The sequence below is a fragment of the Tachysurus fulvidraco genome, chromosome 2 (assembly GCF_022655615.1).
Source record: "Tachysurus fulvidraco isolate hzauxx_2018 chromosome 2, HZAU_PFXX_2.0, whole genome shotgun sequence".
NCBI classification, from domain to species: domain Eukaryota; kingdom Metazoa; phylum Chordata; class Actinopteri; order Siluriformes; family Bagridae; genus Tachysurus; species Tachysurus fulvidraco.
Window position 1 is genome coordinate 15,465,356 of NC_062519.1, and position 21,915 is coordinate 15,487,270.

At 41.6% G+C, this 21,915-nt stretch overlaps 2 protein-coding genes across 3 annotated transcripts; both read left to right on the forward strand.

Annotated features, from left to right (window-relative positions):
- Window positions 1-17: 17 nt before the first annotated feature.
- Window positions 18-14,755, forward strand: pbrm1 (polybromo 1). Of its 2 annotated transcripts, none has more exons than XM_027176334.2 (30): window positions 18-173; window positions 1,114-1,274; window positions 1,933-2,030; window positions 2,276-2,423; window positions 2,870-3,019; window positions 3,122-3,232; window positions 3,312-3,380; window positions 3,465-3,563; window positions 3,871-3,956; window positions 4,050-4,141; window positions 4,277-4,493; window positions 6,203-6,344; window positions 6,456-6,550; window positions 6,651-6,930; window positions 7,409-7,514; window positions 7,822-8,461; window positions 8,578-8,789; window positions 8,988-9,173; window positions 9,331-9,488; window positions 9,610-9,864; window positions 10,046-10,191; window positions 10,336-10,493; window positions 10,620-10,803; window positions 11,142-11,346; window positions 11,437-11,638; window positions 11,785-11,940; window positions 12,340-12,495; window positions 12,917-12,966; window positions 13,397-13,610; window positions 13,952-14,755. In XM_027176334.2, exons 2-30 carry the CDS (start codon window positions 1,137-1,139, stop codon window positions 14,122-14,124), a joined length of 4,926 nt encoding a protein of 1,641 aa, XP_027032135.2. In that variant the 5' UTR covers window positions 18-173; window positions 1,114-1,136; the 3' UTR covers window positions 14,125-14,755. The 2 variants fall into 2 exon arrangements, with proteins under 2 accessions (XP_027032135.2, XP_027032136.2); XM_027176335.2 differs by having other exon boundaries at window positions 11,785-11,856.
- A 393-nt stretch (window positions 14,756-15,148) lies between these two features.
- Window positions 15,149-20,143, forward strand: rpn1 (ribophorin I). Its single transcript, XM_027176337.2, has 10 exons — window positions 15,149-15,516; window positions 16,371-16,435; window positions 16,658-16,964; window positions 17,277-17,486; window positions 17,623-17,815; window positions 18,014-18,113; window positions 18,204-18,342; window positions 18,612-18,731; window positions 18,966-19,211; window positions 19,334-20,143. The coding sequence occupies exons 1-10, from the start codon at window positions 15,271-15,273 to the stop codon at window positions 19,514-19,516; spliced, it is 1,809 nt and encodes a 602-aa protein (XP_027032138.2). The 5' UTR covers window positions 15,149-15,270; the 3' UTR covers window positions 19,517-20,143.
- Window positions 20,144-21,915: the final 1,772 nt, after the last annotated feature.

Here is a 21,915-nt window from a genome sequence, read left to right on the forward strand (position 1 = left end):
TCTGCAAGGACAACTTTAGCCAATACGAGTGCAGGAGGCGGGACCTGTCGGTATACGGGTGCGAAAAAAATAACGCACTCCAAATGGTTAATTTTCCCCCCCTGTAATAAATCAGTCAGGGTTTTGCGAATGTTTTGCCTACATTCGCAAAGAAGGCTGAAAAGAAACTGCAGGTAAGGTCGTGTTGGCCCGAGTGAGTTTTTTCCCCACCACCTTATCTGTTCACGGTTAGATATCATCTCCGGTGTTGAATAGAAAAGCGCCGGTGAAGAACAATCATCGGCTAACTGCTAACTCGGCTACGTCTGAAGATGCACACTAGCGTACTGGATAGTGTGCGAGTAATAATACAGTAGTTAAAAACGGCGCGGTGCTTTGACGTGCTATGTAGGATGTTAGTATGCTGTTTGGACGCTGCCTTTGTGTTTGTGTACCGTAGCGACAGAAGACCTGTCATCCAAACCCTTCACCTCAGCCGCACATAACGGTGCTGCATCACTAATTATATCAGCAAAATCCGGGTTTATTCAAAGGTTTATGAGTATTCTCTGTGCATGCATTTATCTCTGCAGAGTAAATATGCATACATGCGTGTTTGCAGCCTTGTACGTGAGCTGTTATGGTGTGTATGACATATAAATATGATAAAAACATGCTTAATAAGATTAGATTTAGGAAGACACATCATATTCAAACCAGTGTAAAGACACAGTGCACTACTTCCTAATTAAAGCATTATATAGTCACAACAAGATTAGATGACCAATACTATAAGGATTATATTTACTGATTTCATTTGTGCCTAGAGACCAAAACAAAGATGTAGGACAGAAATGAGCTTAATTCCTAAAGGACATAATAATCTGGAATTCGAGCCGTTTATAACTCTTTATAAATCCGTAGGAGACAATTGAGGTGGTTAAGACACCTTAGAAGGATACCCCCTGGTATCGTTCACATCCTGCTGGAGATATTAGATCTCGGAGTTGACTCACAGAAGTCTGGGGATCCCCCGGGAGAAGCTGGAGTGTATTCAGCCTGTTGCCTCTACGAGCCACGGATTGCAAGAATTTTTCATTTTAGTGTCTGAAGTTTTGTTCGTTTTTCATCTAGGAACCTCCAGCTTCAACTCCACCATGGGCTCTAAGCGAAGGCGGGCCACGTCCCCGTCCAGCAGCGTGAGCGGTGGAGACTTTGAAGACAGCCAGCCGGGGCCGACCTCCTCGTCCGCCCGCAAGAGAAGAAGAACAGCAAACATTCCTACGGTTGATCCTGTGAGCTCAGCTCAAATTCTATACAATATAAACCATGAATTTATTTTTCCATTATCGTTCAGAAAGTTACCATGTCGGAAATCTTATCCGTTTATAGCTACAATCCATGTTGTAGACTAAATCATATCACTTTAAGTATATAGTTGTAGACTAAATCATATCACTTTATATGATATGATCACAGTAAGTCAAAACAACACGACTTATGTTACGGAGTAACCCAGAACGTCATGAAGACTTTTCTGTGATGGAAATCATACTACTTACAAAGCGCTGACACTGGAGACTCTTTCCATCAAAGCCGTAAAGTTCTCACTGATAGTTGTTAAATAAAATAAAATTATACCAAAATAGACTTCTTTCTTCTATATAAACTGGTGATTTGATCTACTCTCAGAGCTTCTGTTATGGAAAATGAAGTAAAACCTTCTAGCTAATCAGGTCCAAGAAATCAACAGATCAATCTGTCAAACGTTAATGCACACGAGAGTGCAAGGTCTTTAAGGTCATGTGTGGTCTTTGTACAGTCCGTACATTTTCTTCCAGTATTAAACTAACTCTGTTCTTAGGCTCTGTTCTAGATTAGCTTTATTTTGGCAAATAGCTGCTTGTTTCCTTTTTGTTCCATGTCCTGTTCTGTCTTTTTCCTACCCCTCAGATTGCAGTGTGTCATGAACTTTACAACACTATCAGAGACTATAAGGATGAACAAGGCAGGATGCTGTGTGAACTTTTCATCAGAGCACCAAAGAGAAGGTGAAACGCACAAAACTGCTTTATATACTCTCATTAAGCACTTTATTAGGAACACTATACTCAAAACAGCCTCAATTCAATGTTTCAAAGATTCACCCCATGATTGGCTGATTAGATAATACCCTGGATGAGGAGGTGGACAGGTTTTCCTAAAGTGCTCAAAGTGCTCTCTAAACAGTCTGTCGGAGAAATCTATGTTTAGAATTATTAATGTATAATAATCCTCAGCCATTTCTCCCCTTAAGGAACCAGCCCGATTACTACGACGTGGTGACGCAGCCTATAGACATGATGAAGATCCAGCAGAAGCTGAAGATGGAGGAGTACGACGACGTGGAACAGCTCACGCTCGATTTCCAGCTCCTCTTTAACAACACTAAGACCTACTACAAGGTAGCTCATCGTTCCAAACACAGTTGATTAGCTAAACTAATAAATGTATATCACATTAAGATATTATTCACATTTGGTCAAATGCAGAATTATTGGCACCCTTTATTAAATATATATTTAAAAAGATTAGCACTTGCATCACAAACCACAATGTTAAGTCATTTTAAGTAATTGTTTTTTTTTACCCCAGGAAACTATATTTGAAATATATTTGAAATATATAAGGTGTAAAAAAATATTTTTCCTTTATACTGTATAGGTTAAATAATTTAAAGTTTAAGCAAAATCATATTATATATTATTGTTTGATTCTCTTATATTGTATTATTATATTATGATTTGGGCAAGTGAGCACTAGATATATTTTCTCATTCTAATTTTTTAATATGGGACATAAAATAACAAACTAACAAACAAAAAAGTTAATCCTCTTGTTTTATTCCCAGCCCGAAACCCCAGAGTACCGAGCTGCATGTAAGTTATGGGACCTTTACATTCGCACCAAGAACGAGTTTGTGCAGCGAGGAGACTACGACGAAGACGACGATGATGGTGACGACGCTCGAGAGACTCCAGGAGGTGCCATGGAGGATGAGGCGAGAGTGGACAGAAAATATTTTCAAACTGTGTTTGTCATTACGTGAATAAATCTCTCTTGTGTGAGCTGGAGAAATAAATTGTGTTCACTTGTTCCTCAGGCTGCAGCAAGTCTTAAGGAGGTTTTGGAGCAGCTGCTCGACACCGTGTTGAGACACACCGAACACGGACGACTCGTCAGCGAACTCTTCCAGAGACTTCCTTCTAAAATAGTAGGAATAAAACATAACATAACATACATGATTCTGTATTCAGAATATATTTTCACTGTTTTGCCTGTTTCATTTGCAGCAATATCCGGATTATTACACTATTATCAAAGAGCCGATAGATCTCAAGGCCATTGCACAGCGGATACAGGTATCTCTAGTACAAATCACATGCCAGATATTTAACAACGTTCCATTTCAGCATTTCATGAAATGAGATCTGTTTCCCTTCTAGATTGGCTACTACAAAAGTGTGAATCATATGTCTAAAGACATTGACCTGCTAGTCAAAAACGCTAAAACGTACAACGAGCCTGGTTCTCAGGTCTTCAAGGTAATGTATAATATGTGACACCATTATAAGCAAGGAATAAAATGCCTCCCTGAACATACTGTTTTTTACAGCAATGATGATGTGTTTTTCTTTGTTCAGCGACATCTGTTTTTAATCTGTTTATTAAAAGGCTTATTTTGGGAATGTTTGCCATACAAAACCCTGTGAAATTTGTTGTTACTATAGAAACGGTACCATATCAGAACAAGCAGCATGTGGTATAATGTATATAATTATGAATCAGCTACTCGGATCGTTAACTTCTTCTCTGAGTGTAGCAGAATAACGTGTCACGATGATCCCACAGGACTCTAACACGATCAAAAAGATCTTTTCCCAGAGGAAGATGGAGCTCGAGCACATGGAGCCTATAAAAAGCAGCATCCGTATCAGGTTAGCTCTTTCAGACATGTTTCTTTTCTTTCTGTAAAGCAAAAAGCAGGCAGACAAAGCAGTAAGGCTATTGTTTTGTTTCGGGCTCATTAGGAACAGAAAATCCGTGCACGGAGACAGACTCTCTTCAATTACCATGGCTTTACAGTATGGCTCAGAGAGCGATGAAGACGGCATTCTCACCGGTATTTTCCTTTTGTTACTGGTTATGACTGGTTTACAGTTACAGCAGGGTATAAGTTCAATTGTCAAAAGTTTCCCAAGACTGCCGAGTTTATGCTCTGTCTGATAAATGCTTTGCTGTGCTTCTGTTAACTAAGGCTCGGTGCATTATGATGAGGGCGAATCAGAAGCTGAGAGCATCCACTCCAACATGGACATGTCCAATCCCATCTTCCAGATGTACGAGGCTATACGAGGAGGCAGAAACAGTCAAGGGCAACTTATAGCTGAGCCTTTTCTTCAGCTACCCTCCAGGAAAGACTACCCAGACTACTACCAGCAAATTAGCCAGCCTATTTCCCTCCAGCAAATTCGGTATGGCAGAGCTACAGTACCCACATGCATGTCTGTTAGCTCGAACCCTAACCCTAACCCTAGGAACTCATGCATCTACTTACAACAGTTATATAATTATAGTTCATATATAGTTCATATTCAGGTATGTACTAGCATGCATAGCTGTTTTATTTATTTATTTATTCGTTCGTTCGTTCGTTCATTCATTCATTCAACTCATTTAAAGCAATGATATGTAAGACGTCTTGTCTTTTATTTGTAAAGGGGACTAGAGAGCAAACCGCAACAGCGCTAGACCGGCTTCTGCCACCAGAGGGCTCCAGATCACATCAGCTTAATTGTAATCAGTAGCTATAAGCTCCACCTGTGCTTTAGTTTATTTTAAGGAAAGCACCCCACTTGGTAATTGCTTAGTATTGGGTCAACCATCTTCCATGTTGGTGCTCAATTCTCAGCTCGTAATGGTTGGTAATATTTTTCTGGGCATGTCTTGGTAATTTAAGTGGCTTCTCTAAGCCAATGCACAAGCATTCTAAGATTTCAGCTTATGTATATATTTATAGGTATTCTCCAATTTTAACAATGGAAATCAAGACAATGCAGCTTTGTAGTTCCAGATATGCATTTAGATTTAGATGAACAGCCATGGAAAAACTTCCTGAGATCACATGTGGAAGAAATGCTCAGAAGAACCCATCCACTTCTCATGCAATTATGAGTCATCCATCACCCGTCATTGGCTGTATGAAAAGTATAGAAATCATATGCTGCCCAGAATGCTGAAAGTATCATCAGTAAGCCCCAGAGTCATTTTTAATTTCATTTTTATCTCTAAATCTCTAGGATCCTAAGTTATTTACTGAGTATTGAATACTTGAAAGTGTTTGAAGCAAGAAATCACCCACAGAAATGTTTAGGGCATCTGTGTGGTATCAACCACAGCACGTTAATGGAAAACTTTTGGCTATCCATGACAGAAAACAGCATCCAAACATCTGCGGACAAGAACAATGTGTGCCCACAAACCTTCCAGATCTAAGCTTTTAAGGAACGGAGAAGCCATTAACAAAAGACATGACTAAATATGAACACTGAACACCGACTAAGCTAAGGCTAAGCTAACGATGCCATGATGCATTGAATACGAATTGATTGAAGTAATACAAGATGAGAACCAGCAGTAGGGAATTGAGAAAGTTACACATCTGATAATTACTGATGTTTTTGGGGTAAAAAGAAAAAAGCAGAACAGCCCCAGTCTTACATCCATCAGCCTCTAATTTAAAAGTACTCAAAGTCAGGAGCACTACACACCAGAGCTTTCACACTGGAAGTGAATCAGTGCCATAGATTAGTTGGAGTCAAATTTTGGCTTTCACTTGACTACAGTTAAACATTGACCTTTTATTGATCCAACTGTATTCCCGAGATCCTACTGAGATCTTCAACCTTTTAGATATAAATTTACACCAATTTCCTTATCTTTAACCTTTTTAGTTTGCACCTTAGTCTTCATGTTCACTCATTTCCTTTAGACTGACAATCCGTTTAATGACGGTTTACTGATCAAGGTGGTCTATGTTCAGAAAATCTATAATAGTACACAAGTGAAGGCCAAATTAATATCTTCCATGTGGAGCTTCTGAACCCTGGGGGAGGGTGAATACTTATGCAAACAGCATTTTTTACATTTAGATTTTCTTTGAAGCTGTTCTTCCTGTATTCAGCGATAAGATGAAGAATAACGAATACGAGAGCGTGGAGCAGATGGACGCTGACCTGAATATGATGTTTGAAAACGCAAAACGCTACAACGTCTCCAACTCCCACATCTACAAACGGGCTCTGAAACTGCAGCACATTCTTCAGGTTCTCTCCTTACAATTTTTTTTACTCCCTTTGGGTATAACATCAGTCTTGGCTCATCATCAACCTGACTGACTCAAACAATGAATCTAAATATGTTCGTTTGGGTTTTAGTTGAAAAGGAAAGAGCTAGGAAGAAGAGAAGAGGAGGATGGTGATAGTATGCTGTCCTCTACTCTGTCAGATGGCAGCATCACCAAACGCAAGAGGTATGATAGACAGAAATCTGGTTAAACAATTCATTTCCATAAAGCAGTTCACACTTTGTTTATTTATTTATTTATATTTTTTTCATCGAATATCGTACAGTTATAAAAAGAACACGAAGAAGAACCGTTTGAAGTCTTTGTACCAGGTCGTGACCGAGGCTCGAGAAGCGGGCAGTGGTCGGCGACTCTGTGACTTATTCATGGTCAAACCTTCTAAGAAAGATTATCCAGACTACTACAAGATCATACTCGAGCCCATGGACCTGCGCACTATAGAACACAACATCCGCGCACTCAGATACGCCAACGAGGACGCCATGCTGGAGGACATGAAGCTGATGTTCCGCAACGCGAGACACTACAATGAAGAGGGCTCACAGGTGGACCATAAAGACTAAAGTCTCAGTTTGATCGGCTTTGATATTAACAGAATTGGGAAAAGGAAAGAATAAACGTTTTAAGGCATGCTGTCATTAACGAGGCTGCGTGATGCGGCTTTACACGAAGCGGTGTTGAATAATAACACAGCAATTTGGCAATGAGCCCGTCGTAGTTTTTAGCCATTTATAACTACATCACTTGCTCACCAGCCTTTTGGCACATCTTATCTGAAACCCAGAAAGTGCAAAGTTTTCACTTTTTAAAGCCTTTTGTATGGCATGAATCTTAGTGATTGTTACCTACAGACAAGTACAAATACTTTCTGACCAATCAGAATTGAGAATTCAGCAGCACTGCTTTAAGGACACACTAATATATGTGTACACAGTGTTGTGGTCACTAAGAAAAAAATAAAAATAAGCCTGTTTAATAGTGAATTTTTGGTTGTCCTAGTCTCACATACTGCTTTATCTGTAGGTGTATAATGATGCTAACACTCTGGAAAAGATTATAAAGGAGAGAAAGCGAGAACTCGGGCCTGCGCCAGAAGATGATGACATCATCTCGCCAAAACTCAAAATAAGTATGTTTCTTGGACACGTTAAAAAAAAAGAAAGAAGCCAGACTGTATACTGTACCTTCTTTTTTAGCCTTTGTGTATTATTAGAAGTCTAACATTTTGTAGATCAACTACACACCACTGCAGATACACTGAACAAAAATGAGAGCATGGGTTTGCCTTTTTCTGGCCCAGAAATAGATTTCAATAGTAGTTGATATGTATTTAATCTCATACAAAGCAAAATGCATTAAAACTACTCCTCTTTAAATGATTCTTATTACTGTTGTTGAGGTCATTATAGTTGAGATTATACTATATGTAATTCCAGGAAAGAGCGGGATCTCCCCAAAGAAGTCCAAATACCTGACACCTCTGCAGCAGAAGCTGAACGAGCTCTATGAGGCGGTAAAGAACTACACAGACAAGCGAGGCCGTCGTCTCAGCACCATCTTCCTGCGCCTTCCGTCCCGAGCTGAACTGCCAGACTACTACCTGGCCATCAAGAGGCCTATAGACATGGAGCGGATCAAAAGCCACATGCTGGCCAACAAGTACCAAGACGTGGACGCTCTAGTGGAGGACCTGGTGCTGATGTTTAACAACGCTTGTACCTATAACGAACCCGAGTCTCTCATCTACAAAGATGCTCTGGTGCTTCACAAGGTCCTTCTGGAGACCAGGAGGGACTTGGAAGGAGGCGACGACTCTAACGTTCCAGATGTACCTCGCATCATCCAGGACCTCATTCGCAGTCTCTTCTTTTCAGTTCTGGGTCACCAAGATGACGAAGGTCGTTGCTATAGTGACTCACTTGCCGAGGTCGCAGCTGAGGACCCGGCCAATCCAGACAGGCCTCGGTTGAACTTCGAGATCATAAGGGTAAATGTAGAGAAAGGGCGCTACAAGAGGTTAGATGTCTTCCAGGACCACATGTTTGAAGTGCTTGAGAAAGCCAGGAGAATGCATAGGTAAGGTTCCGTAATGACTAGAGACTCTCCTTTTTTAGAGACTCTCCTTTTTTTTTTTTTTTTAGATTCTCTTTATATATTTCAGAGTGCTGATAAAGAAAGGGGTTCTGTTACAGGACGGACTCCGAGATCTTTGAGGATGCGGTGGAGCTGCAGCATTTCTTCATCCGGATCAGAGATGAACTGTGTAAGAACGGAGAGATCCTGCTCACCCCGGCACTCAGCTACACCTCCAAACACCTGCACAGTGATGTGGAGAAGGAGAAGAAAGAGAAGCTGCCCAAGGAGTTCGAGGAAGACAAGCTCAAAAGGGAGGAGGAGAAAAAAGGTATGATAATCTTTGCCTGACAACGAAACTAGAATCTGTGTATTTAAATTTATTTGAAATAATATCTGCAACTTTCTTGTGGATAAGTACCTATTTATCCTGGATCATACACTCATGCTACTTAAGATATGATCATATGATCTTCAGTAAAGAGACAGTCGGGTATCATCACTATTTCTCTTAAATGTCCCACACCAGAAGCAGAGAAAAGTGAGGAATCGTCTGCCGGGACTTGGCAAGGAGGTCTCCAGCGTACATACAGTCAGGACTGCAGTTTTCGTGACAGAATGTATCACGTAGGAGACTACGTCTACGTAGAGCCTGCTGAAGCGAACCTCCAACCTCACATCGTCTGCATAGAGCGCCTCTGGCAGGACGACACAGGTACCACATTCACAGGACGTGGGTTACATCAGCAAAACTATAGGAAAGGGTTCAAATACTATTGGGCAAGCTGGAATAGACTAAAAACTCAATTTTTTAAGATTTTAAGATAGGATTGAAGTGAGATCTTTGTTTCTGAATCTTTTTTTTTCTGTAGGCGAGAAATGGCTTTATGGCTGCTGGTTTTACAGACCCAATGAGACTTTCCATCTCGCCACACGCAAATTTCTGGAGAAGGAAGTCTTCAAAAGCGACTACTACAACAAAATTCCTGTTAACAAAATCCTGGGCAAATGTGTTGTCATGTTTGTTAAGGTAGGGTCTTTGACTTTGGTTGTCTAACCTTGCTGATAACTAAATAGCAGAACGGTGGTCCCTTTGAAGGTTTTCTCTATCTGTTTATTTTCCCTGCTGTTGTAATTTTTTTATCAATTAGGAATACTTCAAGCTCAGCCCAGAGGGCTTCAGACCCGAGGACGTGTTCGTCTGTGAATCCCGTTACTCGGCCAAAACCAAGTCGTTCAAAAAGATCAAGATGTGGACCATGCCTCTGAGTTCGGTCAAGTTTGTCCCCCGTGACGTGCCGTTGCCGGTCGTCCGGGTGGCCTCTATGTTTGCTCCCAAACCCGAAAGCGAGAAAGCTGCCGAGCCGACAGAAGACAACAAAAATACGACCTCGACAATCGATAAGGTGAGAATCAGAAATGACATACAGCAGAACCGAAGATGCACGATTGTGCCAATGATCAGAAGGTTATTTGTTGTTTATTTAAATAGTGTCTGAATTCAAGGAAGTACGGAGGGCTACAGAGAAGGAATGGAAAACACAAGTGACCGCAGTGTGAATAATAAAAAGTCTGATTTGCATGCAGGAGAGGGAGGACGTTCCCGTGGAAATGAGCAACGGTGAGCCGGCCTGTCAGTATTATGATCAGCTCTGCTACAACAACACGTGGCTCAAAGTTGGAGACTGCGTCTACATCCGCTCCCACGGCCTAGTGCGCCACCGTGTGGGCAGGTAGACCATTAACACGGATGCACTTTGTGACTTTTTGTTTTGTACATTCAAGACTTCCCTGGTTCTGCTGTATGTGGTTTCTTATGAGCCTCCATGTAATCAATGGCAGATATTTAGAATTTGAACATGTTGGATGCCTCGTAGGATTGAGAAGATGTGGGTGCGGGACGGGGCCGCCTACTTTTTCGGGCCCATCTTCATCTATCCCGAGGAGACCGAACACGAGCCCACTAAGATGTTCTATAAAAAGGAGGTGTTTCTAAGCAACCTGGAGGAGACCTGTCCCATGACCTGCATTACTGGTACTACTTTACTTCTCTGCCTAGTATCTATACAAGTCAGCTTTGGATAGTTAGAAGAAAGTAGAACCAATTTTTTCATTCATAGAAAAAAACGTTTGTCTCATACCCGGCTTGTCTGTTCTTTAGGGAAGTGCACGGTGTCCTCGTTTAAAGACTACCTGTCGTGCCGTCCGACCGAAGTGCCTGAAGATGACGTGTTGCTGTGTGAGAGTCGTTACATTGAGAGCGAGAAGCAGATGAAGAAGTTTAAAGGGCTGAAGCGATTCTCCCTCTCTGCCAAAGTAGTCGAGGATGAAATCTATTACTTTAGGTCAGTTCCCTATGTCATGTAACTAATAAAAAAGTCGATGTGTCGGGAAGCCGTTGTAAGTCCGGAGTTGTTGTTTCTTTTCTTCCTATGACAGCGTATCCTTTAGTGTTTTATAAAATTTGATTTGCAGTTTTTAATCATTAAAGAATTTAATGTTCAAGCCTGAACCAAAAAAATCCTAATCTGACTGTTTCACAGCACTGACACTCCTTCCAAAAATTCTAAACAAACATCTTGTAGAAAGTAACTGAAACATTTTCTATGGAAATTCCAACTTATTATAACACGTGCATTAATACAAAGGCTGCTGTTGTTGTGTAAATAATGCTACGAGACAGGAAGCTGATCGTGCCTCAGAAGGAACCGTCACCTCTGCTGGACAAGAAGATCGAGGAGCTGGAGGCCAAGTTTGCCGACATGACAGACGAAGAGTTGGAAGACCTGGGTGAGGACGATGGGGACGGTTTGGATGGCCAAGGAATGTCTCAGCTCCAGGCGCCGCTACACAGCGATATGGACATGATGTCTTACACGCCGATACAGGTCACTGGAGCATGTTTAAACCAAATCTAATCAGTGAATGAATAAATAAAATATCTAATGCTGTACATTGTTCAACTTTTCGTTCTACAGTCCACACCAAAATCCTTTAAGGGCCTGTCGAAGAAGGAGGGCGCAAAGAGGAAGATCAACATGAGCGGATACATCCTGTTCAGCAGCGAGATGCGGGCAGTGATCAAGGCCCAGCACCCGGACTTCTCTTTCGGCGAGCTCAGCCGACTCGTGGGCACCGAGTGGAGAAATCTGGAGTCGGCCAAGAAAGCAGAGTACGAAGGTGAGCCGGCATTAAATGATACTTCTGCTAAACACAAACAACACAAGGAGATAAAGCTTTTCTCCAGCACTGCATCTATTATACTACTATAAGTTTCCTTTATAGTCCGTTCCAAAAATAGTGAATCAATCGTGTATGTGTTTCAGAGAGAGCAGCCAAAGTGGCGGAGCAGCAGGAGCGCGAGAGAGCGGCTCAGCAGCAGAACTCTCCGAGAGCAGGTACCCCAGTAGGGGCGCTCATGGGGGTGGTTCCCCCTCCGAGCCCTATGAGGATGCTTAACCACAGCATGACACCTATGGCAGGTAACCCCTCTCAGCTGCGCTGGTGGAAACACCACACTGGTGCCACACAGAGCTGCAATGAGAAGCCTAACTGCTAACTCATATCCTTTTCATTCCAGTCTCCATTTTCTTTAATTCACCCTTAATAATTTGCCTCCGACCGACTTTAATATTGAATGCAGCATCAAACTTCCACCGTGTTCCAAATCGTCAAATCTTTTAATCAGTTGCATGTGCATGAGCTGTATCAAAATACGTATGTAACCCTTAGCTGGTTTAACATCCCTGAGACAATTTGCTTTCTTTTGTTAGACACAGAGTATGATTTCCTTCTCCATGCTTAGCTGCATGTCTTACTGATGCATGTTTATTTTTGTGTGTGTGTTTGTGTTGCCATCTTCCTTCCTTTCACTCCCCAAGGCATGATGGGTAGCCTTCTTTGGCCACCCATGCTGCCGTTGCCAGGTCCAGTTGGTGGCATTGTTAGCATGGCTGGCATACCGCCGCATTTCCTGCCTGTCTTACACCGCTATCTCCCTCCGGGCATGTATGGCTTCCCTGGCATGCCGTACCCGGGTAAGGACAGCCACATGCCCACTCCACTTGTGCAGTTGCTTCCTGTCTGCCTCTCGAACTCAAACCGGAGGGGCTACCTGTACCATAGGCTCAGGTGCTCTAACTAACCGGCCCGAGCTGGTCATGAGAAATAGCTTCTGTTGAGAATAACCCTATAAAAGAGGGCTGTAGTAGCTAGTAGCAACAATATATATTTTTTCAGTAACATACTTGCAGCATCAGACATTTTGTAAATCTGTGCTGCAACCAGCACTGAAAAAATATATATTGTTAAAAATATATATTGAAAAAATATATATATATTTTTTATATTTTTTCAGTGCTGGTTGTGTTCACTTTTGTAGAACGAGCTAATCGCAAATATACACCGAATCAGTGCTTTTATTCGCTGTGTGTGTGTTTGCTGACAATGTTTTCCCAGGTATGAATGGAATGGGCCCTGGATCTGGAGCAAACCCATATGGAGCCCAGGTAAAGTATACAGACATACAAGAGGTGCACAGAGATACAGTATGAAGGAAACTTTGTTTGCCTACAACCGAACCTCAGACGCAGCCTGACCGTCAAAAGACAATAAGTACTTTTGTTAGTAATATACAACATATTTTATGGCCTGTTAAAGCCACTCCAAAGTGGGGATGAAAAAGAAGAGAAGGGAATTAAAAAATAGAAAAATTATTGTTTATTAGCATAGTTATGTTATTTTTTTATTTAAATGGTGAGGCTCCATACTACTTTTTTTTTAATTGTGAAAAAAGACAAGGCACAAAGCGCCACACAGACACGATTAAGATAAATTTAGTCTTCTTGGTTGTCATGGTAGCAAAGGTAACTAATGAGTATTTCAGGAATTTCACTGGTGCACATTTCAGTGCCTCTGTGTGTCTCTGTGTCTCTATAGGCAGGTATGATTGGTGCCAATCAACAGGCCCCGCCCCCTTACCCAGGACAAGGACAGATGGGCCAGCCCTCCCTCCAGCAACCCTCCACCCCAATATTTGTGGCTCCTCCACCGAAACCACAACGGCTCCTCCACTCTGAAGCCTACCTGAGGTACATAGAGGGGCTCAACGCGGAGTCATCTACGGTCAGCAAATGGGACCAGAGTCTGTCAGGTGAGGATTTGGGAGATCATTACAATATACAGTATAGAGAGTGTGTTGAAAGGAGGTTTAGTGAGAGCAGCCGGTGATTGAGTCCTGAGGTGAGCACTGGAAAATCTTCATGACTCCAGCAGCAAGTGCACTACCTCGGTCCAGATCTTCTGTATTTAACTGAAATCATCCACCAAAACCAGGGTGACATTGGGGGAAAGCCAGAATAATTGCATCATTATTGTTTAATTGAAAAATATAGTTTCTTTAATATAGTTAGTTATTTGCCACTTAAATTACACACATTAGAATTACAGTGTGAGCAAAACGTAAAACTTATTTGTGCGTCTGTGTCTTGTCAGCCCGAAGGAAAGATGTCCGCCTTACAAAAGAACAGGAGAGCAGACTTCCATCTCACTGGCTGAAGAGCAAAGGGGCACACGGGACCATGGCCGACGCCCTGTGGCGCCTGAGAGACCTCATGTTAAAAGACACGATAAACATCAGACAAACGTACAACATCCAAAACATTTAAACATCCACCTGAGTGCCACAGTGACGCCTGCTAACAGAGCCGATTCGACTCATCGGGTTTAACTGGATGAGTTCAATCGGGGGGCTTCACGTGAAGATAACACTCCACTGTGGCACTTTGGGGTCTGACACGATCCATTAAAACGATTAATTCCTTTTCATCAGCTAACACAAGAGTCACTTTTAGAGTATGAATGTGTTGTTTCGTAAAACGTCCACCGTAGTCCTCCGTGTCCGTGTGTGTGATTCGACTCCTAGCACTTTGAACGAATTTGTGTTTTAGTTTGTTATTAAATGTTGTTCTAAGATAAGAGATTTTCATGAAATCTATTACGTTTGTTCATGCCTTCATTTTTCATGCGCCATTTCTAAGATAGAGACTTTCATACAGTGTTGTGAAACAGTCGTCGATGACTTTATGTCCTTGTTTAGGAAAGTAAAATTGTCTTATTGTTGCCTGTAAGCATTTTGAAATGCAGCTTTAGTTCAGTAACGTGGTTTCCTACAAGAAGTAGGTGTTTTCTTTTGGGTTTTTTCAAAAGAAGGTGTGGTCTTCATATATTTTCATTTAGGTGAACTTCATAGAGCGAATATCATTTGCCGCTGAGTCAATAAAACTGCCATTCTCAATACTTTTTGCCCTTTCTTTTTTTAGTTAACAATTTAAAAACAGTTTTAAGAGGGGACATAAGCAGCACTTTGTTGAAATTGTAAATTGATTAAAAAAAATTTACACATTTGATACATATTTGTCCTCTTGTATATCTAAAATTCTGAAAAACTCTTTGTACCAAACAAAAAGAGAAATTTGCAATTATAATTTCGTTTATTTTGTTCGATCTTGCGTCAATGACTGCATTAATGAATGAATGAAGCGTCATCCTTCCAGCAGTCCTACCCGTATTCAGAGGAGTCCGGCCTCCTGCTCTATGATTGGTTAGCATTCTCAGTCTTAGCAGGCTTGTCCAATCAGTGACGCGCGTGTGAGCGCTTAACGCTAGCCAATCCTAGCGCGGTTTGTTGGAGTACGGGTGGGAAAACAACAGCTGGCTGCAGCAGCATAGGACGGACAGGGCCTTTCTGCACTGCGCCGTCTCATTCATATTTCTGTTGGCTAAAAGAAATTTGGTAATCTAAGCATTCAAACATGCAGAGAAGAGTGATGACGCCGCGTTCGTGTCGCTGGTTGTTGTTTTTCGGCGGTTTGTTGTGTGGAGTTTGGGCTGACGGCTTGGTGAATGAGGAGGTGAAGCGGACGGTGGATCTCGGCTCGCACCTCGCCAAAATATCTGCAGAAATCCTACTGGCGAACCACGGGAACTCCGCAGCGCAGAGCTTTATTCTCGCCCTGGAGCCCGAACTCGCTCCACACCTCGCCTACATCGGAGCGTCCGTAAGTAGCTAAGAATATCACTGAAAATCGGTAACGTTACAGCAGATCCAGGCTGAAACGATGGCTGTGTCCCAAACGCCCCCTTATTAAAGATGAAGTTTACTACATAGGGTGTGGACGCCATTATTGAAGACCCACCTATGTAGGGAACATGAATGTATTTGAAACACAACCGAAGCCGTTTCGTTAGTTTGCTAGCTACCGGTGCTAACTCGACTAAATTAGCTCGTAAATAATAATAATAGTAGTATAAATGACTCATTTCTACCACAACTTAACTAATTTAAGCACTTAACCACATTCGCATGTAATACTTTTACAACGCCGGATTATGTTTCCTAGCTTAGTGTTTACTCTTTATTAGCGCTAGCTACTTTAGCTAAACTAGCTAATCATTAATGCTCCGTTTAAACACCGTCCAAATATTAAGTAATGAGCTTGACTGGACGGAGGGTGCAAAATATTAATGCTAGAAGTTTGATTTTATTAATTTTATCAAAGAGATATTGTTTACTTTGTGTTTATGACAACGTTAGCATTAGCGCGTGCATTTGCAGAGCGCCACTGTGAGCGTGACACGTAAGCGCTGTGTGAAGGAGACACTTCCGGGTACTTATTGCACGCGCGCAGCAATTTAGCAAACTATACAGGAAAAATAACATAATATAATTATAAAGTAAACAATTACATTGTTAAAACCAAGTGTCTGTCTGTTGTTGTTTTTTTTTTTTAATAATGCATGTGCCTTTTTAGTTATTGACGTCGTGTTCACCACCTGGGATCAATCTGAAGTGACTTCCTGTTTGAGTTCAATACAAAGTGCACACAATTTTACACTCTCCTGTTATAACCAGGTAAAAGGTGAAGAGGAGGAAGATGAAGCTTTAGAATTGAAGGAGACGACCATTAAAGGACAGAGGTGAGTGATGTTGCCCTGCTTTTAGGGAGATAAGCAATTGCAAGCTCAAAAAGTCATTAGGAGTCACTAAATGTCACCATAAGCAAATCTGCATATATGTCTATTTGCATAACAAATAGGAAGGAAATTGTTGCGGATAGTACAACTGCTTAGTTATGCCTGTCTGAGCTTTTTAATGCCATGTCAGTCACACTTTTCCTTCTCACTCTCTTTCTCTTGCAGCGGGACGTTTTTCCAGGCACAGCTGCCCTCTGCTCTGGCAGCCGGCACTAAGCTGCGTGTGAAGGTGGAGACGGTGTTCAGCCATGTGCTCACTCCTTTCCCCACTCACATCACGCAGGCCGAGAGGCAGCTGGTGGTGTTCCAGGGCAATCACTACCTGTATTCTGCGTATCCTACCCGTAGCCAGACCACCCGCGTGCGCCTCGCCTCCAAAACTGCCGAGAGCTACACTAAGCTTGGCAATCCGAGCAAAAATGATGAGGTGATCGAGTACGGCCCTTTCAAGGACATCCCTGCATTCAGTCAGGTAACCAGGATGTAATGGAGCATCTCATGGCTTTTTATTGTATTTTTTTGTTCGTTAACAAAGTTCTTTCTTCCCCTCCCTCTTCCTTTCTTGCACTTTCAAACATAAGTTTATATTTTACTCCAAACAAGATACTATTCATCAACTACCTGACTATATTGATATATTATCATGTAAGGATTTCATTCATTTTGGATACATTTTAAGAAGTATGTGTTTTCTGTCTAGTAATCCTACCTAGTTTTGATTGTAGAATCTTTTATGTTTAAGAATGAGTGTGCACCTGTTTTATTTATTTTTTTTACACTGTAGGACACCATGAAGATCCACTATGAGAACAACAACCCATTCCTCACCATCAGCAGCATCACACGCACCATTGAGGTTTCCCACTGGGGCAACATAGCCGTGGAGGAAACCATCGACCTGAGACACACAGGGGCTTACCTGAAGGGGCCGTTCTCTCGCTACGACTATCAGAGGCAGTCTGACAGTGGCATCTCCTCCATCAAATCCTTCAAGGTTTGATCTGGTTCCAGACATGGCAACAACGGTTGCTTACCATTTTAAATGATACTGCTTTACATGATATCTTTTGAGAGGGCTGGTTTTTTTTTTTTTTCTGTTTTCTCCCTCGTTCAAATTCCTCTTCTTCCAGACGATCCTCCCTGCTTCCGCCCAAGACGTGTACTACAGGGATGAGATCGGGAACATCTCCACCTCTCACCTGCAGGTCCTGGAAGACTCGGTTGAGGTCGAAGTCCGTCCCCGCTTCCCCCTGTTCGGAGGGTGGAAGACGCACTACATCATCGGCTACAATCTGCCCAGCTACGAGTATCTCTACACCTTGGGTGTGTCCTTCCTCATGATAGCTTCAAATTGCTGATCTTGCATCACACAACATTTATTTAACATCGTAAAAATGCAAAAATTTAATTTGGACCCCTATAACAATTGTCAGTAGTGCCTTTTAATATCCTCGACTTTTAACTTGACTCCCGAATATTCAAGAGCTCATTAATATTGCTTGCATGTGTTTTGCTCCGCAGGTGATCAGTATGCTTTGAAAATGCGCCTGGTCGATCACGTGTATGACGATCAGGTTATCGACCTATTTACCGTCAAACTCATTCTCCCAGAAGGAGCAAGGTATGTCATGTTTGTGTGTTTGCGTAACAGATCAGCAATCCCCATCCGAATGTTTAATAAATTCCACACAAAATCTGCTATTTTCATCAGGAATGTGCATCTGGAAACTCCATACCCCATCGAACGGAGTTCTGACCAGCTGCACTACACCTACCTGGACACCTTTGGCAGGCCTGTTCTGGTGGCCACTAAGAAAAACCTGGTGGAACAGCACATTCAGGACATGGTGGTAAGGATATGGATTATAAATGAAAGGACACACTTTACCAAACGTCTCCCATTAACGTGACAAGGATGCCGAAAGTCTCATTTAGTACAGCAGGGCTGTGGGAATAACACCAGATCGTTGGGATGTTGAAGTTTCCTATAAGTTTACAAAGAATTTTTAAGTCACAGCTGTCAGTTTGTAGTTTGTGTGGTTTTGCATCACTAAAAATGATTCTCCTTGAACTTTTGGGGTTATTCGCTTTTTAATTTTGTGTGTTTTTACCTTTCCAGGTTCACTACACCTTCAATAAGATCCTGATGCTGCAGGAGCCTTTGCTGGTGGTCGGAGCATTCTACATCTTGTTCTTCACCGTCATTGTTTACGTTCGTCTGGACTTCTCCATCACCAAGGTGTGGAGGATTCCTTCTGCTGCAGTATTAGTACTAATCTAATTACATCATCTTGTCATGTGATCATGTGGAAATAGACAAAACACAGAACGTCTGTCTCTTGGAACGCACTAGAGCCATAATAGAGAAAACACACATGCTGACTCCAAAGTTACACATCTCAGGAATACATTATCATCCAGATATCGGTCCTCTTTGAACTTCTTTAAACATGCTCCTTTATCTCTCCTCTAGGACCCTGCAGCAGAGGTACGGATGAAAGTGGCCTCCATCACAGAGCAAGTCCTGACTCTGGTCAATAAGAGGCTCGGACTGTACAGACACATGGATGATGTAGTGAACCGCTACAAGCAGTCACGTGACACCGGTGCCCTCAACGGGGGTCGTAAGCATTTGGAAGCCGAGCATCGCATCCTCACTAATGACATCACTGGCCTGCAGGCCCGCCTTAAATCTGAAGGATCTGACCTCGCTGAGAAGGTACATATTAAACTGATGACCAATCCTGAAACTTGAGGTCGCACGAGTGGAATTGTTGAAATTTTGTTTATTTATTTATTTTGCTGTGCCCGAAGTAACTTTGCAAAATGTTGTTCTCTCAGGTTGTAGAGATCCAGAAGCTGGACGGCCAAGTGAAGGAATTGGTGTTGCAGTTCTGTCAGGAGTCTGAGCGCCTCGTAACAGGGAAGATGAAGAAGGACGCGTACGTTACATCTGAGAAATCGCTAACCGGCAAGAGACAGGAGCTGATCTCGCGCATCGACGGCCTCCTCGACGCTCTCTAAAGCACACGAGACGCATGCCGTGCCGTTACGCGCCTAGATACACCCCCATGCCCTCTCATCCACACACACTCACGTTTAACCTGCGTGACTACTACCGGCCACCTTGCAGTGTGTGTTGTGCCTTTTTCATCCTATAGGCCGTGTAAGAAGGGTGTGCACATACACACTTACTCATCTGTCAAAGATTTTCCTTTCTCATCGCCAGGGAAATGCCTCAAGTCCCGGGTTTTATATGCAGTTTTGTCCATTTCACGTTTGTTTGTTTTTTGTGATGGGATCCTTTCAGGAGAGAGCGTTTTTTTTTTTTTTTTTTTTTTTATGTTTGTCATATCTCCTGAAATACTTCTGTCCTTCTGCATTCTTGGCACTTGATCTGTTATCTATGTTCTTTATTCTGCCCTGAAACAAATCCAAAAATACTGAAGCTCTGAGCAGCACGGTTGTGAAAATTTCCCCCCTATTTTTTGTTTGATTGTGTTTGTTTAGTTTTTTTGTATAATTTTCCATTTTTGTAAATGATGTGGTTTCATACCATAAGTTTAGTGGATGAACACAAGAGACGTGTGTGTGTGTTGGGGATGAAGGAAATGCAGAGTCCAAAATTGAAAATAAACATGTTGTTATAAATTGTAGTCTTGTGAATTTTTTTGAATAACAGACATTGCATGATTAAACATGTTTGGTAGATCTACATACATTATTAAGTTGTTGGTTGTTATGTTTTAATATTGAGGAGCATTTTATTTTTATTCCTTCTCTTGTCCTTTTTAGTAAGTTAATAGCGGCAGACTTGTTTTGCAGCCGTGACACAAACAGGAAATTTATAAATGGATAAAAAGGAAAAACATTCTGTTCAATGTGTTGAAGCTTTGTGGAAAGAGTCTCCATTGTTAACAAAAGTACATTTTCTGATATTGAAAAACCTTCAGGATGGACGTTTTTGTGCTTTCAGTAATATAAGCTGCATGTTTTCAAAATTTGTTAAAAATAGTTTCCACAAAAATGTTATTCAATTTCTCGGCCTGCAAGCCTCCGTAAACAATATTGTCGTACATAACAAAAGGAACATCAAATTTACCTCAAGATTTTATGACGTAACAAAACAATTTCCCACGATTGGATTCATTTACTTGACGTTGCATATCATCACCACAGGGTGTCGCCAAATAGCCACATAAATGCCCCTGTAAGCTAAAAACAAAGACACGGATAGAAATGTCTCAGTAAATTCAATGAAAGGTTTATTTCTTTAAAAAATTTCTACAGTGTACAATGTCTTTAAGTGGTAGGAAGTCTTTGCTTAATCTAAAATATATGTTAAATATTACATCATTTATGTGTGAAGAGAATTCTCAAGTTCTGTCTGGAAACAATCCCTAATATTTGTGTTATAGTGATAAGCATCAGGTCTGTGATTTAGTCGAAAGCTATGTTTAATCCCAGTGCAGCCAAATCACCTTTAGGTAATAAAGAGCCTGATATTTTCCTGATTTCTGCCACTTTGCCTTCCACATGCACGTGTGATGGTAATTCCTTGCTGTGTTTGTCTCTGTGTCTACAGTTACACTTCCAATTAAGTCCTAAAAGCAGATCTAATGAAGGCAGGGGCCAGTCCGAGGTCATGGCTTTCCCCAAGAGGTCACGCTGAAGTCATTTCCTGGTCCAAAATAACAAGATCCCTTCTCGGTTCTGTTATTAACATGGACATATTGTATACGTGCCATATGATAATCAATCCACAGAATGATTCTACACACCAGAGCGACCACCAAGCACTGATGCATTGGGAAGGTGAAAGCACATAATAGAGTGCAATATTTTTTCCTTTTCCTTTTCTTTTCTTTTCTTTTCTTTTCTTTTCTTTCTTTCATTCTAAAGGGTGGGAAACTGTCTAAAACCTTCCTTTTCACACATCAGCGGAGATGTTATGATTATGTCAGTATAGCTTGTTGTTCAAGTGCATGTGCAAGTGTTTTGAACTTTTCGTATGTACAAACAGTGGAAATTTGAGGGAAAGATCTGCGCAGATGTCGAGTTTGATGTGACACATGTATTCAAATTCTCAAAACCACACACAGTTTTCAGGACCCCTTTGCTGTGTTTTTTCCCCCAGCGTGCTGTCATGTCTTTTTTTTGCACATGTGAAAAGTGGGAAAATGCAAAATGGAGCATAAAAAACACCCCAAAGCAATTTCCTCGTAAATTATAATACAATCCAGTGACAGAGCTGAGAAAACTGAGAGTCTTGGTAAAGGTTCAACGAGATCTGAGATTTGAACTCACAACCTTCCGTTTAGTTGCATTAATGAAAAGGTTACAAAGATAACTGAAGGTTTTATCTTTTTAAAGGGAATCTACTTGCAGCTCTGTCCTTCACATTTTCCCATCATAAAGGTACA

Excerpts from the sequence above, each read along its gene's own strand:
- pbrm1 (XM_027176334.2), top strand. The coding sequence starts at position 1,137 with ATGGGCTCTAAGCGAAGGCGGGCCACGTCCCCGTCCAGCAGCGTGAGC. Across the intron at positions 7,515-7,821 it reads CTCGCCAAAACTCAAAATAA|GAAAGAGCGGGATCTCCCCA; the intron begins GTATGTTTCTTG and ends ATGTAATTCCAG. Across the intron at positions 13,611-13,951 it reads ATGGGACCAGAGTCTGTCAG|CCCGAAGGAAAGATGTCCGC; the intron begins GTGAGGATTTGG and ends GTGTCTTGTCAG.
- rpn1 (XM_027176337.2), top strand. The coding sequence starts at position 15,271 with ATGCAGAGAAGAGTGATGACGCCGCGTTCGTGTCGCTGGTTGTTGTTT. Across the intron at positions 16,965-17,276 it reads ACATCCCTGCATTCAGTCAG|GACACCATGAAGATCCACTA; the intron begins GTAACCAGGATG and ends TTTACACTGTAG. Across the intron at positions 17,816-18,013 it reads CGAGTATCTCTACACCTTGG|GTGATCAGTATGCTTTGAAA; the intron begins GTGTGTCCTTCC and ends TTTGCTCCGCAG.